This window comes from Scatophagus argus, chromosome 4, assembly GCF_020382885.2.
Source record: "Scatophagus argus isolate fScaArg1 chromosome 4, fScaArg1.pri, whole genome shotgun sequence".
Lineage (NCBI taxonomy): Eukaryota > Metazoa > Chordata > Actinopteri > Scatophagidae > Scatophagus > Scatophagus argus.
Window position 1 is genome coordinate 1,700,971 of NC_058496.1, and position 18,311 is coordinate 1,719,281.

The 18,311-nt window shown below is 44.3% G+C and overlaps 2 protein-coding genes across 8 annotated transcripts in view; one reads left to right on the forward strand and one right to left on the reverse strand.

Annotated features, from left to right (window-relative positions):
• adgrd1 (adhesion G protein-coupled receptor D1) overlaps positions 1–8,271 on the reverse strand; it is a 28,417-nt gene extending 20,146 nt beyond the window's left edge. The window contains exons 1-13 of one of the 4 annotated variants that reach the window (XM_046386728.1): positions 8,069–8,271; positions 7,769–7,827; positions 7,636–7,672; positions 7,291–7,407; positions 6,664–6,762; positions 6,243–6,365; positions 5,982–6,158; positions 4,076–4,336; positions 2,800–2,867; positions 2,219–2,368; positions 2,032–2,082; positions 437–560; positions 41–148 (exon numbers count right to left, since the gene is read on the reverse strand). In XM_046386728.1, the coding sequence (XP_046242684.1) occupies positions 41–148; positions 437–560; positions 2,032–2,082; positions 2,219–2,368; positions 2,800–2,867; positions 4,076–4,336; positions 5,982–6,158; positions 6,243–6,365; positions 6,664–6,762; positions 7,291–7,407; positions 7,636–7,672; positions 7,769–7,827; positions 8,069–8,186 (1,492 nt within the window). In that variant the 5' untranslated portion in view covers positions 8,187–8,271. Of the gene's footprint in view, positions 1–40; positions 149–436; positions 561–2,031; positions 2,083–2,218; positions 2,369–2,799; positions 2,868–4,075; positions 4,337–5,072; positions 5,310–5,981; positions 6,159–6,242; positions 6,366–6,663; positions 6,763–7,290; positions 7,408–7,635; positions 7,673–7,768; positions 7,862–7,969 lie in introns of those variants that run through there. The other 3 variants (XM_046386730.1, XM_046386729.1, XM_046386731.1) reach the window with 3 other exon arrangements.
• Positions 8,272–9,113: 842 nt separating this feature from the next.
• stx2b (syntaxin 2b) lies at positions 9,114–17,487 on the forward strand. 4 transcript variants are annotated; one of them, XR_006843185.1, is made up of 11 exons: positions 9,114–10,214; positions 10,313–10,387; positions 10,463–10,562; positions 11,122–11,196; positions 11,290–11,363; positions 11,591–11,699; positions 13,524–13,597; positions 13,769–13,906; positions 14,088–14,198; positions 14,309–14,511; positions 15,416–17,487. XR_006843185.1 is itself a non-coding variant. In XM_046386732.1 (11 exons), exons 1-10 carry the CDS (start codon positions 10,185–10,187, stop codon positions 14,402–14,404), a joined length of 882 nt encoding a protein of 293 aa, XP_046242688.1. In that variant the 5' UTR covers positions 9,117–10,184; the 3' UTR covers positions 14,405–14,428; positions 15,416–17,487. The 4 variants fall into 4 exon arrangements, 3 of the variants coding, with proteins under 3 accessions (XP_046242691.1, XP_046242688.1, XP_046242690.1); XM_046386732.1 differs by having other exon boundaries at positions 9,117–10,214; positions 14,309–14,428; XM_046386734.1 differs by lacking the exon at positions 14,309–14,511 and having other exon boundaries at positions 9,128–10,214.
• The last annotated feature ends 824 nt before the right edge of the window (positions 17,488–18,311 follow it).

Below are 18,311 nucleotides of genomic sequence, written 5' to 3' on the forward strand. Positions count from 1 at the left end.
GGGCTTAGCTACTATAGTTTCCATACGCAGAATCACTTACACTGCATGGCGAAAGCTTCGCCCGGCACCGAGATGTAGTTCTTGCCTTGTGTGGGGAAGCGGTAATGCGGCAGGTTGTAGTTCTGAGGGAATTTCATCAGAGAGTAATCTGTGGAGGGGGTCAGAGGTCAGAAGAAGCGAGAAGCATTCATAAAAACAGAAAATGAGGTTCGAGCGACAGGGTCTGTTTTATCAGGGGCGGATGAAAGAAAGACACAAGTCAGCAGCAAAATATAAGGAAGACCCCAAGAGACGGGGTTGACCTCAGCTTATCTGACCCGGTTTGTCCTCTGAATCAGAGAGCTGATGATGTCAGCGTGACGCTTGGTGTCCGTCTGCCCCAACACACAAACTACAAACAGTGAGTCACCTTATGGAGAGCTGACAGCGGACTGACCTGCAACAAAAGATGTTCCACCCAGGGAGATGAGGGAGTTCGGGCTGGGCTCCAGGTTAGTCACCATATGTTCCATCACTCTGTCCACGGTCTCGATCAGACCGCTGACCACAGGCGTGGACTGCTGTTCAACGATGACGACAGAAAAAACGTTTGCAGTCAGCTCACAGTCGTCGCTTTCAACGTCCACCATCGCGCCATGCTAACTTAAAACGGTGTAATGCATCTTTTTAAATTAGACGTGTCTTCCCAGGTTCATCTTATGAATATAAAATAAGTTAAAGGGGCGCACCACGGAGGTGTATAAGACATATGGACATTAAAGGATGCTGTTGCTACGATTTTGACTGTCCTTCTAAAACTCTCTTGTGAACTTTATTGGGGTGCATATGATGCTGGAGTATCCCTTTACTCCAAAACAATGAGCCAACAAGAAGAAGCTTCAATAAATCACATACACAGCATGTAGGCTGAGCACAGTAAAGAGAGACACGTGACTTTTGCAAAGCAGCAGCTACGCCATGTAACAATAGCATGTGGTGAAAAGTCATGAAGTTCACCCAATGTTCCTTATACAGAAATATTTAATATTCAGCTAATTTTCATTGTTGATTAATCTGCCAATTTTCACAACTAATTGGTAAAAAAAGCCAAAAATACGAAAAAATCCTCACAACAGTTTCTCAGAGCCTAAAGTAACGTCTTCAGACTGCTTTGTTTGTCCAGCCAACAGGCCAAACCCCAAAGACTCTTCATTTACTGTCTTAATTAACAAAGGAAAGCAGCAAATCCTGACATTTAAGACGCTGAAACCAACAAATGTTTAACATTTTCATTTGAACAATAGTTGCCAACTAACCAACTAAACTGTATAAGCTGCTGTTCATACCAGACCAAGTGAGGCTGCAGCAGAACGTTTTGTTCGTTCTCTCCGTCTTTACATATTCTCACTTTAATGCTACTTTCAAACGTGCAGCTCATGTTATATTACACAGCAAATTTGCACCCACATGTTGTAATACAATGGTAATAACCACAATCACACAAACAGAACAAAACTGATTCAGATCAAAAGATGCACACGTGAAAACGACAAACTAGCAGGACGAAAATCGCCGAATCACAACAAGAGTTAACTTTTCTGATCGGAGGAGGGGCTTTACCAAACACTGTATGAACTGTCCAAGTTCTCATACGTGAACATCTGTTTCAGCTCGACCCTACAACAACAAGCGTGCTCGCTCTGAGCGCTCAGAGTACTGAAACCACACACTCGTTCAGAATGTCTTTCTTCTGGCACCAACGTGTTTGTATACGAGAGCCTGGAGATTTGGCTGGACAAGAAGCTGCACATTTACATTCACAGCACTGTGGAGTGGAGCACCTCACATCAGCAACGCTCTCTGATACCGTCTGAACCGCTCGATTTGAACGCACATTGTGACCCTGTGCGGGTACACGGCGAGGTGCCTGGCGGTGTTAAAATCTCATACTTATGATTCGTTAAGTGTCTTGAATTGTCGTATTCACCAAATTGCATACGTTACGCGATGTCATGTGTGAGCGTTGCACAACAACAGCGTGAACTCATTTACCTCTTTCAGGCCTGGAGAGGACAGCACTTCTTCCACACTTTTGAGAAAAGCCTGTGTGGAAGAAAACGGACATCACGGAGCTGTTGCATCATGTGCACATGGGTGGGCATCGTGTCTGTGTGTGAACTGCTTTTGCAAGTGTAACGTGTGTTTGTGTGTGTGCGTCTGTTGGACTGTGCTCCAAGACCTGTGTGAGGTTGTTGGCAGTGTTGTGAGGAATGGTCCTATTGGGCAGCGCCTTCAGGAAGCTCAACACCGGCATGGACTGTGGGTTCTGGGAGCTCAGGACCTTCTCCGGCTGACTGATGACGACAGGAGGACTCTCTTCGATGGCTCTCTGGGGAGACACCACATCAGGCATCAAATAAAGTCGGCTATCGGGAGGCAGCGAGGTCCAACAGACACAGGATGTTTACTGACTGATAGCTGGAGTTCGGGAAATACGCTTTTTCAGCCTAGTGCTCTAAAGGGAGCCATTTTGCGCTCAGTCTTGAGCAGCTGTCTTCTATTTCTTCATCCTTTTTCTACCTCCAAAGCCCTTTAATAAACAGTCTATTCACATGTGCTCTCAATATCCGTTTTTCAGCTCCTCCAAAAGGAAATGATAGCTCAATAAGAACTCTTTGTATTTCTGTTTATTCCAGCAAATTGCCCCCATCTCTTTGATGTTTCTGCCATTTCTGTGTGAATGCTGCATTCATAAAGAAACTGTAGAAGAGCCACACATGTAGTTATGTTCAGGTATCACATGTGTTTTTGTTGACTCACGGCTGTCGGTAAAGTTGAAGTGACTTCTTTGGAGACTCTGGGCGTTGTGGCCGGAACAATGGCCTGACCTTGAGAAGAAAACACAAAGGGCTCTTTTACAAGTCTCTTTTACAAAATTGTGTTAATCTTTCCATTCCTTGCTTGCCCTTTGAAAAGCATATTCTTAATTTTATTATTAGGCCTTTTGTTGGACCCGACCAGGCTACGCTGCTGTAATGTAGCTGGATTTTATCACCGTACACCTTACACTTTATGAGGCTGCATCATGCCAAGTCATGACAGGAGATCATCTACAACCTCCACAGAACTGAGATAATCAACCTCATAATACTCTGCCACTAGCTTCTGTACAAGGCTAAGATACATTTTTATGTCTTTGTTGTCATTTAATAAAAGCAGCACTAACTAGCTACCTTCAAATGGCCATAAATGGATGTACATTAGGGGTATCAGTCTTAACCATTCCTGCTCTTCTTTGGTTCAATGCAACATTTTATGTGTGTGCTCTGGAGAAGTAAAAATATTTTTCTGTAACCATAACAGTCAGGCTCTTTGCGTCTGGTAATGGTCTGTGGAATATATTGCTTTTTGTGCCGGCTGTAGAGATGAAGTCAAGGCAGTGTGCACTTTCTGCCTTTGTGGCCAGCTGAAGCAGTACACAGTATTAGTTTTCAGGTACTATTAGTATACACACTATGGAAGACACAGCAGCCACCCTCGCCAACAAAATTCAACCTTCTGTCGAAAAAGGCAGATTTCACAAGGATCAAACTACCTTTAAGTACGACACTATGGATCTCATCACACAACAGAATTATTATTCATTATTTCATAAATGTCAACACATTTCTGTCTATTTATGGCACTCTAATGACCAAACAAGCTCGAGCATTAAAACAGTCAAGAGTCAAGAGTGGGGATTTTGTCCTAGCGTGTTACAATCTGTCATATTAAATCAGAATGATCTGCCCCCTGCAACCCAACATGCCTCTGCACTCTTATAAATACTTATAAGGCAGAACTATGCAAGCCATGACACTCATATGGTGGTGAAGGTCGTGAAAATGTTTTGTGCAAGAAAAGCAGAGAGCTGGAATATATTTGTATAGTTTTGGTGTTGTTCATGAGTGCTGTGGATGGAATGCAGTGAGCACGTAATTGCTTTTTAACCCCTGCTTAATCTCAGAGCCGAGTCAAGAGGGAGAAACCATTACAACAGACGTGCCGTGTTCGAAAGTGACAGGAAACACTTTCCAGTAGAGTGTGATGTTCCTACCTGTGGCTGCACCGTAGTAAAGCAAGATCTCGTTAGGTGAAAGAGCCCTTTCCCAGATGACAAACTCATCGAAGGCACCCGTTACATAGTGACCGTACGCCCTGTCGTTGCCCGTTCCAATGACAAGGTCAGGGTAGGGGTCACCATAGTACTCTGAGACACTGCCCCCAGCAGCATCACCAACCACGAAGGTAGCATTGATGTAGACATTCAGACCATCCTTTTTTGTCCACGTGAAGAGAATGTGGGTCCAGTAAGGCCCTGAAAGAGCAACCATATTATATATACATGATTTACAGTCCCATTTACACCGCAGCCCAACATGACCTGACTCGACATGACTCGACACGACTCGCTTTTTCTGTTTTCTCAATTACTGGTTGTACCTGGTACCACCTAAGGCTAACGTACAAACCAGGCTGGGCAGGTGCTAAGAAAGCTATGAAAGTAAACCGAAAAAGAGAAGTAAAATGAGTCAAGCCAAGTCAAGTCGAGTCGAGTCAAGCCAAGTCCTGTCGAGTCGAGCTGCACTGATTCAAGCTGAGTCGAGTTCGTGTGTTGTTACAAACAGCAGCTTCACGAAATGAGCACAGCAAAACGTTCAGGCAGTGAAAGAGCAGGTGATTTGAGCAAAGGCTTGAGAATTGGGAGATAATTAAAAACTTAACAGGATACACAACTTTTTGTTTTAAGTCTTAAACTCACGTACATTCAGTTTGCTGTCACATATGACAAAGGAAACAAATATTTTACAACACGGAAATGATTGAATTTTGGTGGAACAGGACTGTCTGTCTTTGAGGCTCGACATTTCAACATGCTAACGTGCTACAATCACACTGCTAGCATGTAGCAGGGATAATGGTAACCATGTTCACCACCTTAGTTCAGCGTGCTAGCTACTATTGGCTAATTAGCATTAAATATTAAATATGACCGAACTCAAAGGAATGTAATCAGCTTTCATTACTATTATACTATATTACAAGGTACTGACCAGTTAAAAGGAATGGGTTCATTCTATTTCAGGCCTACATTTCCTTTTTCTTCGTTATGTTGTGATGTAGCCTACATAAATCCTGTGGCCCACAAGAGCTCGTCCTGTAAGCTCTTTGCAGTCATTTTGCTTCAACTTGTTTCTCTTAAGAAATCCGACAATAAAATAAGGGGAAATCCCCAAAGACAAAACAACAGCTGTCCGAAACGCATCTCATTTATGGTTAGAGCAGCTATAAACCGAAACATTTCAGCTCTAATATTCTGAGCCTTCACTGACGATTTCATTTCTCACAGGTCACCTGCAGGTTTAGCCGTAGTGAAACGCCAGAGAAAGACCTGAAACATGTCACACTGTATGGGAACCAGATGATGTTTGGTCGTCCGTAACACCCGAATCAGACTGAGTTACGGCGGCCCCTGAACACAACCTTCCGTAGCTGCAGCGAAAACACGGATGACACAAGTCATTTGAGAACAAAACCCTGAACTGTAAAAATTTCACGTCTACGTAATGTTTTTCCTCCAATTTTGTCAAAACAGATCACATTTAAATGCTCTTTATTATTTTCAGAACTGAAAATATTGGTCACACTCCGACCTTTTGTTATTTTTCAAATTTCATCTGACTGAGCCTTCACTAATTCACTAAACATTATCGTATTTAGGAGGGAAATGACCGCATCCCATTACACATCCGGGATAATTGTATGTTTACTGTGAAACATTTATTAAATTTATCCTCGACTGGTCAAATCAACTCCCCGCACCTGGCTTCAGTTAAACACGAATGCAATTACATAACTAACAATTGATGGCTGAAAACAAATACATTTCTATATATGTTTCCAAGACAAAATAAATTCCTCAGCTAAAGGAACGAGGTGCGACGCAGATCCGGGGACGGTACCTGGAAGTTTGATGTTGGCCTTCCACCTGTGGTTGTTGCCTCGGGTGTAAAACTCCACGTATCCTCCGAAGTTATTGATGTAGACGGAGAAGCCGTTGGAGATGACTTTCCCTCCGGAGGCGACAGCAAAACGGGACTCTGATTCGTGGTTTTTCCAAAAGAAGGAGAAGGTTATCCCTGGGAAATGAGAGGAGAGGGGGGGTCACTTACAGCCGGACCGAAATGCAGTAAAAATGCTAATTGTTCGACCAGATTACTGACCCTCGGGGCCGCACAGCGTCGGGTCGCTGATGCAGGAGTTCTGGTAGTTTCCAAAGTGGAGAAACGTGCCGCCGTGGTCTCCGTTCAGGAAGATGCCCTTGTTGACCATCCCTTCCACAATATCTGCAGAGAAGCGCCAGCCGAGGGCATCATTTCGTCTGCTTAAGAGTCATTTCTCAGTTCAAAATGTTCAAAATGTTCCATCAAATCAAATTATCCCCCAGTAATCAACAAATCACGAACTGCTCTCGCAGCTGATCGGAGTCTGGTTTCATGAGGTCTCATAAAAGAATTTTTACGTTGTGACATGTTGTGATTGTGGTTTGACTAAAGCCAAGGCGGGACAGGAGTCCTCGTCCCGTGAAATGCTCGGCTGTGTGGACAAGAGGACAGAAGAGTGCACAGACGGGTTGGTCCTCACCTACTGTCGCAGAAATGTTAGTGTAGGCAGAGTCATTGGTATACACATAGGAAGAGTTATGGGAGGAGGGGAGCACAGTGTGGTTGTGGATTCTGAGAGCTGGACAAAGACAGCGGAGAAAAACAGTGACTCACACCTACAGGACAGGAGACACAAGAGAACAGTGAAAGGGAGACAACAGGAGGGACGTGGTGCGCAGGTATGAGACAGAGTGATGCTGAGCCGAGCGCGCAGGATGGAGGACTTTCCTTAACCCAGAGAGACTCCACACATGGCACTCACGTCTATACCTGATCCCTCTTCAACTTCATCATTTGGCATTTTTGTAAACTCGCACTGGAGTGACAACATGGCTGCCTCTCAGTCCTTTTCAGAGCAGGACGCAGAACCTGTTCGCAGTTACAGTTTCTGGCAGGCTTTTACCACCGTATTACTATAGCAGATATTTTGTTCCATCATTTCAGAAATACATTTGAAAATCAAAGCTCTGAACACAGCAGCACATTTCAAAATAAAAGCACGATGACTGGATGGTGGGAAACAGCTTAAGACCATGCAGAGAGCGATCGGACAGAGACATTCAGGAGGTGTGTGTGTGTGTGTGTGCGTGTGTGTGCATGCACATACTTATGTTGCTGCCGTTAACATAACCTGGTCTGTTTCCAATCTGGTCCCACAGCTCGTGGATTCCGTCCACAGCGTCCAGGGGCCAGTAATGTGAGGCCGTGGCCAACACCTGCAGGCCTGCACGGAGAAGTTCACGGGTAAACAAGCATCCCAGTCCAGCTCTGTCCCACCACTCAAAATGTGCTCTGCTCCCACTCCATTTTGGATTTTTAAGGAGAGCCAGAAGCCTGATAATAACGAACCCAACACTGAGATAAATCTGAACACTTCGCTGTATTTCTGATCCAGTGGCATAGCTGTGTGATGGCGTTATATTCAAGTGTGACATGTTAAAATCATCACTACCTGGATGCTTCGCGGGTTGCACCACTTGAGTGTAAACCTGTGAAGAAATCAAACGTATTGGTGAGGGCAGCTGATGGGCAGACTGTGATGTGACAGGATGGCGAGACATCACAGTGCGTCTTCATGAGCTTACCTTAATGCACGAGACAAAAGCTGTGAAAAGGTGAATTCGCAAAGAAAATCCCATCGCTTCTGGAAGACAAACCGCGTGAAGACTTTTCTCAAACTGTTAAATGCCCAAACAAATCCAGGAGGAGTCACTCATTCTTCCAAGATGTGAAAACTGCTCATCAGTCCATGTGTCCACAATTAGAAATACAAATGAAGTACTTACAGTACTGGAGTGTTAAAAAAGGGAAATTAATTTAGTGTTCTGGCATGAGACAGAAAAACTTCCCAAGCTGCCCTTTCATTCTTTGTTCTGACTGCTGACCTTGTTTCTTTGAGTTTCTGCGCCTGCATCTGGAAAACTGCGGAGACGACAGAGGAGCTCCGTGGAGGCGGACTGGCTTGTTTGGGCTGAACGTGGGAATTGCAAAACGTGATGTCATTTTTGGATGTCCCGAGGAGGGGCGTTCGAGCCGTGCGTAAACGGCATCAGCTGTGCGTAACCCGAGCGCGCGCGGATGAATGAGCCCAGGACACGCACCGAAATGCTGCTTAGATGGAAGGTAACGTGTTAAACATGTGGACCGGTTTGGGTTAAAGGAGAGGAGAAGAGGCCCGGGTCTGCTGCTGAGGGCGGGTGGCGACAGGCAGCTGCAGAGTCTGGATCATCCATTAGAACTTTCCAGTGACCCGATGGCGGACTCGGGCTGTCTGAGGGGCAGGGGCGACGGGGTCAGGCTGCATTCATGGTGAAACAGCTCCAGCTCTAGTTAAGACTGTCACTCAGATTTAAAACTACACCTCTGTAATAAAAACACAAATGTAACCATTTCGAGGCACACGCGGGTCAGCTCGTGTTGTGGCATTTTTTTATTGGACTCACTTCCTAATGTTTTCGTCACTGGAGGGGTCCGTCACGTGTTCTCTGACAGACATGCATCCAAACGGGACGTTTTGCTGCCCTGAGTCCACCTGTGAGTCAGAAATGTACAAAATAAAATCACCGCCTGCCCTCACAGTGGAACAAACATCACCTTGTACGTGTCAGGTGAGTCGCGGGTCGCAGGTGGGCGAGTCACCAGAAGCCAGTGGTGGAAAGTAACTAATTTATTCAGGTACTGCACTCAAGTACATTAATGAGGCACTCCTACTTAAGTATTTCCATTTTTCCCTACTTTATACTTCCACTCCGCTGCAGCTTCAAGGCAAATTTTGCTCTGTTTACTCCTCTAAATTCAGGTCTGTTGGACAGCTTTAGTTACTTCGCAGGTTTAGTTTATTGATACAACGTAAAGTCAAATAAATACATAAATAAATAATGATGCAGTATCACACATTATTGATCCCTGAGGGGTAGTTCACAAGTTAAAGTCGTTAAACCACTTTTGCAGCAGCTACACGTGAATACATCAATCATCATAATCCAATAATGTAATATCCAAGAACATCATTCAGAAATATGCCATTCTGTATAATGAGTCCTCATGTTTTAATCTTACCATATGTGTTTCTACATCTGAAATGCCGTTTTACCGTATGTTTTAATCTTATTTGATTTGTCACGTATGGTCTTTGCTACTATGATACTTTTCATGCTTTTATTTTGAAGCACACTGAGTTACAAAAAAGCATGAATTTTACTTTGGATACTTTGAGAACGTTTTGGTGCTAATTCTTTTCCAGTTTTACGTTTGTTAAACATTTCAGCGTAAGACCTTTCGTTCTAACAGAGTATTTCTACACTGTGGTATTGTTACGTTTACAGTACACATCTGAGTACTTTTCCCAACCACGTCAGAGGCTCATCACAGGCTGTTCAGGTCAGCTTGAACGCATCCCCGGTCAAACAGCGCCACCGTGTGGCCAGGTGCTGTAGTGGCAGCCTCACGAGTTAATGTATCATTTATTAAACCTTCTCATATAACTGCATGGTGGTGCGTTTACTGTTCCATCTGATACAAAAACTCATGATTTCCTGTCATCCTGGTACTTAGTGGTTTTCAACGTTGGTAATGTACTACTTATAATACCTACTCCTTTTCTCCTTCCAAAACACAGTGGAATTACATTAGTTTGTTTGTTGTGAAATGTAACTGAGGGTGGACTAGTTTCTCCCCCCCCCCGAGGCGGAGGGAGAGAGGGTGAGGGAGGTGGGAGAAAAGGCGTGTCCCAGGGAACCAGATACTCCTGAAGAGCTCTTACGGATCCTTTACGCTCGTGCGGTGGGAAATATCGACCAGGCATTTTGTAGTTCTTTTACGATTTAACTGGTCAATTTTAGCCCAAGTTCGGATAGAAGTCAGACTTGTAGACTCCCTGTCCGTTGATGTAGACCGGCCTCAGCCCACATTGAGTTCCTCTGCACATGGAGACTTTCAGGATGACCCAGCGGACGTCTTACTAGAATTATCTGTGCCGGGAGACGCAGCCCGTTCGGTGTGATGAAGGATCGACTGGCTGAACTGGCCGCTGTAAGTGTCTTTACCGGCTTTGACTCGCCACAGGTGAATACAAATAAAGTACTGGCTGCACAAAAAGTCACTTGAACGCCTTTTGTCATGCCGTGCAGAGTAGGACGCAAGCAGAGGAGGATGTTGCAGTCGCAGTGGACAGAGATGGCTTCATGGAGAGCTTCTTCAGGAGGGTGGGTTTACAGTCAGCAGGCTCCCAGGCTGTGTGCACAGGTTCGACACCACTGATGTGTTGCTGCTCGCTTTAGGTGGAGGAAGTCCGAGGGCTCATTGACAAGATCTCCCACCAGGTGGAGGAGGTGAGGAAGATGCACAGCATGATCCTGTCTGCGCCCAACCCAGATGACAGTAAGTGTGTGTGTGTGAATGAAATCAGGATGGAGACTGAGAGCACGTTAACTGCTTGGCTTGAGTTTGACTTTGCAGGCACTCACTTCCTTTCTGACCTTTTCCTCCTCATTGTAAATGAATGGCTGCCCGGCCGGAAACCTGCGAAGGAAACAGTCCTGTTTTCCCCCAGAACCCACCAGTCGTTTGTGATTTGGGATTCAAACATGCTGTCAGTTTCAAAGCATTTCTAATGATTTAAAACCATCCTCAGTTCCGAGCTTTGTTCAGCGTGTCAGCTGAGGACCCGGCCGGCCCACCATGCCATCAGCGGTGGTTGTGTTTCATGTAAAGCGGTGTTTTAAGATCCATGACGTGGACACGCTCGCCCGGGAAGGAAACAAAGGGCTTTGTGTCGTGTGACCTCTGAAGTATTGCCTCATGGCTGTTGCCAGGTTACAAGATGAAATCAGAGTAAATCTAATATTGACAGGAGAGAGAGAGCCACAGTGATTAGCAGGGCGACATTATTGTTCCTCATCAGCAAACTGAGACTGACGTGTTTCCTGTCGGTGTGAAGGAACAAAGGATCAACTGGGCGCGCTGACCAATGACATCAAGGGGAACGCCAACGTGGTGCGGACCAAGCTGAAATGTGAGTTGGCTATTTATTGACGACACCATGCAAAAAAAAGCTGATGTCGGCTGCTGTGGTGTAACGTTGCGGCGTGACTCTGTCCCTCTGAAGCCATGGAGCAGAGCATGCCCAAAGATGACGTGGTGAGCAGATCCTCTGTCGACTTCAGGATCCAGAAAACACAGGTCAGGACGCACACACCCCTCAATACCACCATCAGCCGTCTGTCAGCTGGACCCAGCACCGGCAGGGGAACAGGGGTCGTGTTTGTTAATGGATTTTATATACGGGTTATAAAGAAATACAAATTAACTGTCAAAACCCCCACTTGTGTCTGAACCTCATAAAGAAACAACCATTAAAATTTACTGCTAATCTGAAGTTCTGTCCTTGTGCTCCCACTTGTCCTCAGCACACGGTGTTGTCCAGGAAGTTTGTGGAGGTCATGACCCACTACAACGAGACTCAAGTGTCCTTTCGGGAAAGAAGCAAAGGAAGGATCCAGAGACAGCTGGAGATAAGTAAGTGACAAACAGTGACCCCTCCTGAGATACATTTATTGTCTGTTTGTGAGCTTAGGTTGCTACCAGAAACACAGAGTACGTCTTGGATTTGCATGCCGTTTCAAGGTTTGTGAGTGAGGAATAAAAGCCTGATTCTGTGTTAGGACAGGATCCAGGAAACAGGCTGCACCCGTTTCCTCTCTGCCTGTACGGACACTAGCACGACCGCGGATTGACTCCACCACAAGCAGGATAGCACTTTTTCAGGATGTCAGGGTTTTGCACACACCAAAGCCTTGGCTGATCGCGTCCGAAGAGCAGACATTGTGAGCTTTGATGGAACTTAAATGAGCAGTAGTTGTGATCAAACAACAAGATGTTCAGTAGAGAACCAACCAGCAGCATCAACATATGTGTGAGATTTGGCTTTCAAACAAGCGTCTTAGCTGAGTTGAATGTGTTTGGACCATGTCTGGGATCTCTGTTCCCAAGTGCCGTGACAAACAACCGGAGAGACGGTGTGTTTCAGGTGCACTGCATTATGCACATAGGAGTAACACGAGACTGTAGCGAAAGGCAGAAAATAGGACTGTCTCCCACAGTCCCTGCGGCCAGCATTAATGAGAGGCGGAAGAGCCTGATACTGGAGACGGCTCGCTGTGTTTGTGTCGCCCAGGCGACGGGCAGAGGGCTGGGCCGCCTGTGAAACGGCACTTCGCCTGTCTGTGACATGAGCGTCGGCTCGCTCCATCAGTTTACATCATTCAGAAGTGAAACCGCTCGGTGTGTGCTGATGAGTTGTAACAGGGGTGTGTGTGTGTTGCTGTGTTTGGCTCTCCGAGGAGTCAGAGAAGGGGTGTGGCTTACAGTAAGCACCTGCACAGAGCTCCGCCTCCCCGGGGAACGTGCTGTGCGACGGCTTCAGGAAAGGAAAGCTTTGTGTTCATGGAGTTTCGGCAGCTCTTTCTTTCCACCAGGGCTGCCGGGTTCCTTTGTTCCTCCAGTCTCGGTCATGAGTGCAAACTGGAAAGCACAGCAGGAACTGACTGCAAATAAACATAAAATTATCTAAATAAACAGTCCACTCATAAATGCTTTGTTAACAACTGTTGCACTGAGATTTGAAGGTTAATAGCAACGTGTTTTTCTAGCAGTGTTCAGCCCCAGGAATCCCTCGGTATTACAAAACAACAAATTCATGTGGTTCTTAAAAACATGTTAACACAAGTCTTGTGGCGAGTCCTGACTTCTGTAGTAATCCTCAGTTCCTGAGTATCTGGAGAAGGTCTCTCCTGATAAAGACTTCATAAGGGCCTGATTGTATTCTCCTCACCACCAGCTCTGCGCTTCCATAGTTTTTGTTGTTGTACTAAACAATACGTCTCTGAGTTCTTGGGGAAAAGTCAGCATTGTGTTTGTAGCAGCATTATTTTTCTGTCAATCGACAGAACAAACAATGAGGCTTCTTCTCGCACACACAGCAGGCTTTATACACAGCAGACTCACAACACCGCCAGACGACTGTATTATCCCGGGATTAAAACACACAACAGGATATACAGTAGCGGGGATAAGCACGGATATTTGTTGTCTTCATTCTTGACATCTTCAACAAGAATAAAGAAGGCAAGTAGCTAATTACAGCAGGGTGCGTTAGATGATCTCGACAGCTGTTTAAACCATAATCAAACTGTGCATGTGCTCACTCAACATGACTTAGTTTGCCCCATTAACATTATATTTATGTAAAATGTAATACTTTCAGTGGCGGGAGCTGACTGAGAGTGTACACGAAGTCAGTTTGCTGTCTGGATAACCACTGCATGCTGTTTATTATTTTAGCTGGAAGAGTGACCACCAGTGAAGAGCTGGAAGACATGTTGGAAAGTGGAAATCCATCCATCTTCACGTCTGACGTAAGTTTTCTCACGCCTTACTGTGCAGTGTGTTGTTACTGCAGGATTAAAGGCTGCTACTGCCATCTAGTGGTAGAGGATGAGTACATCACATGGAGTGAAATATGACAACATTTGTTTGGTGTTTTTGGATTTCTTGATTTACCTTGTCTCTGTGTCCTTGTCCCTCAGATCATTTCAGACTCCCAGATCACACGTCAGGCCCTAAATGAAATAGAGTCTCGACACCAGGACATCATGCGTCTGGAGTCGAGCATCAGAGAGCTCCATGCGATGTTCATGGACATGGCAATGCTGGTAGAAACTCAGGTAATCCAGTCTAATCTGAACCTAACTGGAAAGTTTCAGGAATCAATTAGAAACCTTTTTAGAAGCCTTTTTAGTAAATACCTATGGGATCCTTAACCCTATTTCCACTGGATTTCTTTGCCAAGACAAACATGACTATTAGATGCAATAAATGAAAGCAGCCTGATGCTCTCATTTACAGGGAGATATGGTTAACAACATTGAGAAGAACGTCTCCAACGCAGCTGAATACATTTTTAGTGCAAAGGAAGAGACCAAAAAAGCAGTGAGATACCAGAAAAAATCCCGGAGGGTATGTGTTCCTTTCTTAACATTCGCAAATGTCAATTATGAGAGATATCACAGTTCAGTCGAATGTGACCACTTTAAAACTGTCATAACAACGTCTCCTTTACTTGGCAGAAATACATTATCCTTGCCTTTGCACTGTTGATCCTGCTTGCTGTCATTGCACTAATTGTGGGCCTGTCTGTTGGACTAACCAAACGGCCTGTATGAGAACTGCTGAGTTTGCTGCGTGAGGTAACGCTTCACCCAACTCCAACTCCCATTCCTGAAACACAACAATCCTCCATCCAGTCATCTACATATCCATGAATTAATTGGTTCGTTCATTCATTCATTCAACTCGGTTTCATCATGCATTTTGACTGACCTCACATACTGTAAATGTGAGACGATATACATTCAGGGTTGGGCTATAAATTCTCAAACCGGTTTGGTAACAAGTGAAACACCAGCCTGCTGTACCAAACTTTACCACAAGGTTTACCACTCGACTCAGCTGCTTTTAAATGGGAGTGTAGCTGCACCAAAATCCAGCAGGACAGCTGTGACACATCCTGCTTTTATTTCTGACAACAAGCACTCAACTGAACTTTTCTTGCTCCAAACATCAGAACGGCAAATGAAATCAGACGTCAGCCTGGTGTGACCTGAGAAAAGATGGCAGCAGCTACATTTCAAGTGCGTATGTTCTCTAACGTAATGTTAGACGGCATAACCCGCACCAACTCGTTACCGGTGACCGTTCGGTCAGAGTTGGACAGCAGCACTGTATGCAAAACTCTCAATTCTACTACATAAGAGCAAAAGGGAAGTCTGCTGTCTATCCCAGGGCCCCTGCTAACTAGTCGCACGCTGCAAACCGGTTTAAGCTTGTACCCAGCCCTAATCTGCTTGTTATCATAGTACATAATTGCCTCTGCATTCTAATAGTTAGATGTCTTCAGCGTGCAGATAACAAAATCAGGATACATTCTGGGACATGTAGTTTAAAGACAATGTACTTCTGTAACACAGCATAGCATTGCATATTCTATATTCTGTATAGAATATAGGAGAATAAAGAATATATTCTTTGCAACCCATCACAGGCCATATGAAATGAGGCACTGGGTCAGATCTGGCTCACGGGCCTTGACTTTGACACTTGTGAGCTAAAGGATTTGTAAAGCAGTTCTTCACTAGTTAACAGTCTGACTCCTCTGTTTTTTCTCTTTGTGACAGAAACTTCTCTGCCTTGCGATGTGTGGAGTCGCGGGTTTCCTCCTTCTACTCATCATATTAGTTGGACTGTTTGGGTGACGGGTGTCGCGGTTCACAGCCTCACAGCATTCAGCTTCTTAATAAGTCATTCACTCTCCTGAACAGCATTACAGAGAGGATCTCTTGGACACAGTAAATCAACGTGGGGGATCCACTTTGCACCGCTAACACCAGACCTCATGACACACTGTCCTGGAGCAACTACACATAAACATAATGAACACTGACAGCACATCACATTCATTTAGAGGTGCACCGATGGCAGTTTTCTTTGCCGGTTCTGATTTCCGATTTTTTTTTTTTTGTAAGCGTGACCTGCCAATACTGATTATAAGAGCTAAGAAACATGTCAGTTACTTATATCATTTTACAGTATGCTAATAACTTCACCAGAGCTGCGGCAATTTATCAGATTTCTGAAGCCTCTGTTCTCAACTATGGACAACAGCTGATCATCCAGGGTCATGGATTCCATAATTTTCCTTCTAATTGCTTTGGTCTTTTCACTGCTCACACCAGGGAGGGATTGGAGAGGCCATCTGGCTTTTGTCTGGCACTTAGCTCAGGCTGCTTTTAGCTTTAGCCGCTTTTTCATTTGCTAGCTTCTTCAAACTGAGCATGCTCAGCTGGGTGAAGGTGTTTCAAGTGTCTGATTGGGCTTGTTGTTCCGAATGTTTTCGTGGCTGTCCCCCACGGTTTATTTTGGCCTTATGCGTATTATGAATTGTGAGCTTTGTGTTTCTTCTTCACTCACGGTGAAAAACTTCCATGCTAAAGACATGTTGAACATACACAAAATGGACCAGCTTGGAGTCAGAGATGTGGGAGACTGGCTGGTCTCCGGTCCGAGCCGAACATGCTGGAAACCGGCACACTAGAGTACCTGACCAGTCGATCGGTGCATCTCTTCATTTATATGCGGGTGTATGTTCTGGACTGTCGCTGTTTTTTTTGTTTTTTTTTTTTCATTTTGGGTTTCACTTTGTTGGTCTAATGCCTTTAAAGGGACAGTCTGACATTTTGAGATAAACTAATGAGCCTTTCTCTTGAGGGTTAGAAGAGAAGACTCACTCTGACTCTCAAGTGTGTGTGGTAAATATGAAAGTATCATCAGCGGCCAGGCAGCTTAGCTTAGCATGAAGACTGAAAACAGGAAAATATCCAAAATGACCTTAAGAATTAACGGTGGGTCATGTGACTATTTCTTGGCCAGGCGCACAGGCGAGAGGTGAGAAAGTCCACACTCTTGTCATTGTGAGGTCTCCAGGTAGCTAGTGGAGGATCCATGAAGTCTAGTTTGTCATTTATACACTCCAGGTTGTGTACAGATTAAACAAAGAAGATGTAATGTGGAAGGCCGACTTTGTAAGCCTTGGGCAGAACCAGGCTAGCTCCTTCTCCCTGTTTCCCGTCTTTACGCTAAGCTAGGCTAACCATCTGCTATTCGTAGCTTCCTTTTAGCTTCCAGATGTGAGAGTGGTATCAGTCCTCTCGTCTGACTGTTGTTCAAATAGGTGTTTTTTTGCCCAAAATGTCAAACCGTTGATTTAATATTCAAAATATGTTGTGATGATTGTAATTCTCTTCATAAACTGATTGTATAATTTGTGTTTACAAGTTCAAGTGCCCTCATGTCCTTTTCACTGTAAGAACCGAATGTAAAACTGCTACAGCTCAGGAGTATCTAAATATAAAAATTATATTCACTGTAAAAACTCCATTTGTGTCTCAGTCAGAAGAAATATTTTTAGATCACTTACAAAAGTGCCTTCTTGACAACACCGAATATAAAACTGTAACTTATTGAACTGTGTTTGTCGCGATGATGGTGTGTGATGATATATTGAAATATTAGTTGTGAAAAAAGTCGTGCTGCAACGTAGGACTCTTGGATGATGTTATTTCAAGAGCACACTTTTTCATTTTGATACATTTGACTCTTTCATTTTGTAATCTATATATCATATTTTATATTGAACCATAATAACTAAGTAATGTAATTAAAAAATAAAACACAAAAGGTCTTTGCAGAATGCGTTGTTTGTTTCCCTTTGCATAGAAGGTGATGAAGTTATAAGTCACAAGTCCAGAATCCTCTGAATATGCCGCGCTGAACTGAGGATATTTTCTTCTTTCTTGTAACACTCCAAACATTTGGAGGTTCGGTTTGTTTACAGGAAAACGGAAAGAATCTGAGGGTGCTGTTTACTTCAGGACTAATGAGCACTTTGCACAAAGCGCTTGGCTTCCGTGTAATCAACCAAAACAAGATTAGTGAAGAAAGTGGAAGTATGTCCCCCGAGGGCGAGTTCTTTTCTCCCTTTGAATTAGATCAAACGAAACTTCAGAGGTGCACTTGGAGTGGAAAGCCAGTGAATGTCCTTAAAATCTGTACATGGAGGAGGTTCTTTCAGGTCACTGAGCAAGACGTCCTGCATGTCAAGTCGACTGATATTATGGACTGTGATTAAACTTGGACACGGCGGTTTGTTTGGATGAGTAATTTCTGATGTTGGAGCTTTGCTGAATGAATGTGTACCAAGAGAGCTCGGGAGGGTTGATTATTCTAATTAGTGTATTTCTGTTTTGAATAATACTTTTATTATATCTTTCACTGGACCCCATGTTCCATTCTGCAGTCTGTCAGAGAGTGATGCTAACTGTCATAGCCAGTGGTCTTCTTCAATTGATCTGAACTGAATTTTTTAAATCCTGGATTTATTTGGCTCCTGTCAAGAAAGACAAACCCTTAGGCATTTCGTTTATCTTTAAAGATTAAAGATTAAATTAAAGTGACATATTTTGTCATTGGAGGGAACTCACTCCAACAAAATTTGTTCTCTGCATTTAACCCACC

Coding starts and splice junctions, on each gene's coding strand:
- stx2b (XM_046386732.1), top strand. CDS start 10,185: ATGAAGGATCGACTGGCTGAACTGGCCGCT. Junction 10,388..10,462: donor TGGAGAGCTTCTTCAGGAGG/GTGGGTTTACAG, acceptor TGCTCGCTTTAG/GTGGAGGAAGTCCGAGGGCT. Junction 14,199..14,308: donor ACCAGAAAAAATCCCGGAGG/GTATGTGTTCCT, acceptor TTTACTTGGCAG/AAATACATTATCCTTGCCTT.